Source organism: Sinocyclocheilus rhinocerous, unplaced genomic scaffold (assembly GCF_001515625.1).
Source record: "Sinocyclocheilus rhinocerous isolate Xijiao unplaced genomic scaffold, SAMN03320098_v1.1 scaffold7024, whole genome shotgun sequence".
Classification (NCBI taxonomy): Eukaryota; Metazoa; Chordata; class Actinopteri; order Cypriniformes; family Cyprinidae; genus Sinocyclocheilus; species Sinocyclocheilus rhinocerous.
In genome coordinates this window covers 72,876-79,180 of record NW_015661989.1, presented here as the reverse complement: position 1 = coordinate 79,180, position 6,305 = coordinate 72,876, and the positions used below count along the sequence as shown (strand labels likewise).

General features: G+C 35.9%; 1 protein-coding gene across 1 annotated transcript in view; it reads left to right on the top strand.

The window, feature by feature from the left end:
* Positions 1-6,305, top strand: part of LOC107727064 (son of sevenless homolog 1) — a gene marked incomplete at its 5' end in the record, with an annotated part of 47,799 nt that overhangs the window by 18,060 nt on the left and 23,434 nt on the right. Inside the window, 1 exon segment of the mRNA XM_016536829.1 lies at positions 3,264-3,630. Coding sequence (XP_016392315.1) covers positions 3,264-3,630 — 367 coding nt within the window.

The window sequence follows — 6,305 nt, the reverse complement described above, 5'->3', positions numbered from 1 at the left end:
TCCCATGATTCCACACTCAGTCACAGCGTCATCAAACTACGCCTTTGTCTCTGTTTATTTTGAATACGCGACTTCTAGCGGCGAAAATTACATATTGTGCCTTTAAAGCCATTATTGTGTTAAATGAGAAAGTATAAACATTACAAATAGTTGCTTTAGAAATAAATATTTTATTTGATTCAACATAAAAATTTATTTATAACATTTAGGCTACAGCCGGCCTAACATAAACTATGAAACAGAAAAAGAAGATACTTTGAGAAACATCTCCGTATGTTTTGGCTCATACAAATAAAGTCATTGGTAACCAAACAGCTTAGTTACCAACAGTCTTCACCTTCTTTTATGTTGCGCAAAAGAAAGTCATACAGGTTTGAAACAACATGATTGATGACAGAATTAATTTTTTTGGGTGAACTATCCCTTTAATGTTTTTATTTTATTTTATTTTTAATTAAATTATACTCTAAATAAGAAACTTAACACTGCCAGCAGATGGCGGTAAATGTCTTTATGAGTCATTCATTCATTTGATTCGTTCAAACGGCTGATTCATTCAGGAATGAAGTAAACGGCTCTCTTTATGAATGGGGCTTTGAATCATTGATTCACACGATTCGTTCAAAACGCAGATTCATTCAGTAACTAAACACAGCTGTGTTGCTCAGAGACGCACAACAGTTCTGCTGTGGCTTTAAAAGTAATATGTTCTCTGCAAAATTGAGCAAAGCAGACAATAATGTGTTTAAAATATTACACAACATTAACGTCTTATTTACTGAACTGTTGTATAAAATCACATTTGCACTCGTGATGTTCGGGACATAAGCAGCACTCGTGTGATACTGCTCTCGCTGCTCATGTGATATAAATATGAGACAAAAACTCATACAGGGGCATTTTTTGCCCTAATATCTTGAATTTTAGGTCATAACTGCATTTATGGACACATGAAGTTCAACATGATGTAAACGTAAAACAAATTCACTTGTTAAATATCTTTGCAAAAGAAAAAAAATGCATGAAATATGAAGGAAAATATTGTCTTAAACATATCCTGTATGTTCAGAAATGATATAAAATCAGAAAAATGCTCAATATTTTTTAGCCGAAATGTGGAATTTCATTTTAGAGGTCAACTCAAAAAGTAAAGATAATTATTAACAGTATATGAAAATATCAGCAGCTTTCAGTCTGTCGTCATTGTGCAAGCATCAAATATCAGACATACAGTAGTATTTCTGCACAGCTGTCTGCTTTTCCATTGGATTGCTATGTAAAACATTTGTTTACATATTATTATATTTTCTGTTTTCATTAAAATTTTAGTTAAAGTTTTATCAATTTTAGTAATTAATCATTTTTAGTAGGTCTTGTGTTTTTTATGTCTGTGTAGTTTTTAATTATTTTTATTTGAGTAATTAATCATTTTTAGTAGGTCTTGTTTTTATGTCTTTATAGATTATCTTATTATTAGCATTGGTGTATTGCTAGTATGTATAATTGTAACTAGGGCTGTCAAGCAATTAAAATTTGTAATCTAATTAATTACATAATATGCTGATTAATTAATCTAATTAATTGCAAATTAGTCACACATCAATTTTTGCTGAGAAAATACTCCCCGAAAATATAAAGCCATTATTGTGTTAAATGAGAAAAGCATTGAATAGACATTACAAAAAGTAGCTTCAGAAAGAAATAATATGATTCAACATTGATATGATGTTTTTTTTTAATTGAATATTGAAATAATACAAAAATTAAATGAAACCGTAAATATGAAACTAAAAGCGCCAGATTCCTTAATGAGTGAGTCATTGAATAATTCATTCAACCAATCCGTTCAAACAGCTGATTCATTCAGAAAGGAAGCAAGTGGCTCTTTTTATGAATGAGTCATTGAATCATTCGCTCACTTGATTCATTCAAAACTGTGGATTCGTTCATTCAGTCAGTCATCCTGCATCATGTTAATCTCAGTGTAAGATGTGTAAGATTTTATTTTTTTCATAATTAATCACACTCGACAGCCCTACACTGAAAAAAAAAAATTTTATGTAAAATGTACAGTAAAAAACCGGCAGCTGTGGTTGCCAGAATTATTTATTTCAACAAAAAATCATCAAATTTGAAATGTAACATTCTGGGAATGTCAATTTACGGTTATTCACTGTAAATGATACATTCTTTTTCACTTCCAGAAACGGTATACTACTGTAAAATTACATGTAATGTCCAATACAGTTTTTCACCGTATATAGAAGGGGAACTTAGGGCTGTGATATTAATCGAAATATGGTTTCGATTTCGACCTCCCAACGATTATGAAAATACAATAATCGAGATAAAACGATTATTCCGCCCCCTTTCTATCAGTGTGCTTTCGCTCCTCAATAAAAGCCCAATTTCACGTGCAAATCATGTAACGTGACTTGAAAAATGGGACGTGCTTGATTTATTAAAGTTTATAAAATGTATTCATGTTTTTAAAAGCGCGAAAAAGAACTTGAGCTGTTCCTCGAGAGGATTACTGTAAATGCGCTCAGAGACGGAGCAGAACACGGATATATAAAGTCATCTTTTGGCTGAACGTATGCGCCTAAACTGTCAAATACACACAGAAATTTGTCAAAATGCAGCACTTAGTGATTATTCACGTAATCCCTTGTCGGTTATGTAATAAATGAACGTAAACAGTTGAGAATGAAAATACGTGCATAACAGTAAATTGAATACGTGCAGCTCTTAAAGTGACAGCAGCCTAATATTCTGCTGCGACTGTGTGCTTAATATTAATCAAACGACAAAGACAAAGACAAAATCACTCACTGCTCTTCACTGAACGACTTTTGTAGCTTTAATAAGTAACAAATGAAGTTTAATTCTTACAGTGTGATTATGCTGTTTTAGATTATTCATATATATGGCTATCTTTAAATAAATCATTCATTTAAAGATTTGGTCATATGGCCCACTTATAATCGTGTTAAATAATTGTGATTACAATATTGACCGAAATAATAATAATTATGATTTTTGTCATAATCGAGCGAGCAGCCCTAGGGGAACTTACCGTTAACCATTCTAACAGGTTTCGACTGTAGCGTTATTACAGTCTTTTACCGTTAAATTCACGGTCATTTTTTACAGTGTAGTTGTAACATTTGCTGATATTTTTATTCAAAACTGCGATTCCTCGATTTAAAATAAAAATGTGGCAAAATACCAACTGTTGGTGATGTTTGTGTGTTCTTGAACAGGTCCAGATCAACGACAAGGACGATAAGGAGGGCGAGTACCGGCACGCCTTCGAGATCATCCTGAAGGACGGGAACAGCGTGGTGTTCGCCGCTAAATCTGCGGAGGAGAAGAACGGCTGGATGGCGGCGCTGATCTCGCTGCAGTACCGCTCCACGCTGGAGCGCATGCTGGACACGGCCATGCTGCAGGAGGAGAAGGAGGAGCAGATGAGGCTCCCCGGGGCCGAGGTGTACCGCTTCGCCCAGCCCGACTCCGAGGAGAACGTCGTGTTCGAGGAGAACGTCCAGTCCAAATCCGGCATTCCCATCATCAAAGCCGGAACGGTGCTGAAGCTCATCGAGCGGCTGACCTTCCACATGTACGCTGGTGAGTGAACAGTGATTTCTGAAGATCATGTGACTCTGAAGACTGGAGTAATGATGCTGAAAATACAGCTTTGATCACAGAAATACATTACAGTTTAACAGAGATTCACAGAGAAAACAGCTGGTTTAAACTATAATAATATTTCACAATTTTTACTGTATTTTTGATCAAATTAACGCAGCCTTGGTGAGCAGAAGAGACTTCTTTCAAAAACAATGCACGATACTTGAACAATACAGCATTTATTAATTTTAATGTTAATTTATACATTTAATAATACATTTTAAGTCAAAAGTTGTATCTTTTACAGTGGTATTTGTACTATAATTGAGAGGCTATTGTAAATAATATCTTGAATGAGTTTTTATAATGTTTTCATTTAAATTTTAGCTAAAGTTTTAGTAATTTTGTTGTGTTTTTGTCATTTTTAGTATTTTTTATATGTTTACATACATATATATATATATATATGTATATGTATATTTATATATATATACATATATTTCTTATTTTATTTCAGCTTTAGTTATTTTAGTACATCAGATTAAACTCAATTAAAATGAGAAGTGTAGCCTTGGAAATATTATTTCAGCCTAACTGAAATAAAAGCTTTTTTTAAATTTCAGTTAAGGTTTATTTTACTTTAAGTAACAGGATTTTTTTAATGGTTTTAGTTTACTGTAATAACCCTGATCTGATATTAATAGTTAATACAGTGTGAGCTAACATGAACAATTGTATTTTTATTAACTAACATTAACAAAGGTTAATAAGTGCTGTAAAAAATATATTGCTCATAGTTAGTTTATGTTAACTAATGCATTAACTAATCTTAACAAATAAGAAAAAAATCAACATAATTCTAATTTTATTTCACTTCTACAACAGCTGTTTAAGCAGGAAAAGTAATTAAAAGAACACAATCTTAAAGGAACTTGAGTATTTTCATAATGAATGAACATTTTACTAGTTATGTCAGGTTCTAAAATATTTTGTCAGGCAGAAATCGTGAGTGAAAATAATTTTAGAAGTCCTAATCCGTAATCCTGATGCAGTAAATCACCAACAGCTGGAGTAGTCCTGGTGGTTTTGAATGTGATTGTGGACAGCGATGGAGTCTGAAACCAGACTCAGTTTGACCCAAACAAGCGCACTGGTCTGGTTCGGTCTGGTTTTGTGTGTTGTTCTGCTGGATTTTGTGCAGGCAGTAGTTTCTGGGCCGTACAGGCTGTTTACCAGCCAGCGCTAATGCGCATTACTGATGTGTTTCACAACCTCCAGTCTCAACAACAGAGCCGTGAAGATCCCGTCTGCTTTCTGCTCGTTCCACAGCGTCTGTAAACACTCGGCTGCTTTACGTCACAGATCACAGTGCGGTGACCTGCTTTGTTTTAGTGTCGATAACACAACTACAGCTGATAAGAGAGAAAAACAAGCGCTGTTCTAGAACAAGTTCAGCTGTCATCTGTGCAGTGTCCTTCCTGTGTGTGTGAGTGTGTGTGTGTGTGAGTGTGAGTGTGGTTTACCTCTGCATTATGAAGAGCCTCCAGAACTGTACCACAGTACAATAATATAGCTAATGGCATATGTTTCATGTTTACATTGAGCACTCCCCACCAGGTGCAATATTCTGATTGTTTGCATCTTGTTTTTAAGCCCATAAATAATAATATACTCGTTCTAATCGTGTTCTAATATACTTGCGCTCGCTCTCTCTCTCTCTCTCTCTCTCTCATAAATGAACACTTGATGAATTACACTTTTCTGAGAATAGAATATTGAAGTGGAGATCGCTCAACTGCAAGCTAACCAGTGTTTTCAGAAAGCAAGCGCGTTTATCCTCAGCGGAGAGAGAGCACGTGCACATGGTTGCCAGGTTGACAAAGATAAGTAACACACTTAGCAGATATTTCGATATTGCACAAGTGTGAAGCTCTGTTTCGGGGATTACGTCTCTTTATATCAGGCAACCCTGGTTGTGTTCCGCTGCGGCCAGATTAAACCTTGTTGTAGCCCTGTATATTATGCTCTATTCATTATTTTTTAGAAACCTCGCACTTTTCTACTCCATTTTAAACAGTGTTCTTGTGTTCAAATTAAGCGCAGTCCACTGCTGCACACGTGCCACAATATCGATACAGAGACACGATACAAATCGATACGATACAAATCTCTGTGACGATACATCGTCGCTAGACTGTCTGTAATTCTGCTGTGTGTTGTGTGTTGGTGTGACGAGTGATGTCCTGCTGTCTGTGAGCGGGTCACTCTGCGTTCCTCTGTTGGGTGTTTTCTTGCTCCGCTCACACGAGTACACTTCCTCCCGCAGAGGGTCGGGGTAAATATAGAGCCGCTTTCCACGCGACGCTCCAGCAGCCGCGGTTTCTAGTAAGGCACAGGAAACAGACGTTTGGAGGAAAACTGTGTGTGTGAAGGGGAAAAGGTGTGTCCTGTGTCACACACAGCGCTGCGGATCGTTTAGGGTGTGGATGAGGGTTAATGATCGTTAGTGAGTGACCCTCACGTTAATGAGTGTGTGTGTGTGTGTGTGTGTGAGAGAGACAGTGTGTGTGAGTGAGTATTCTCTCTGTCCTAGACTCTAGAATCCGAAACAAGCAGTCCTGGATCTATTTTAAGTGTGTGTGTGTGTGTGAGTGTGTGTGAGTGTGTGTGTG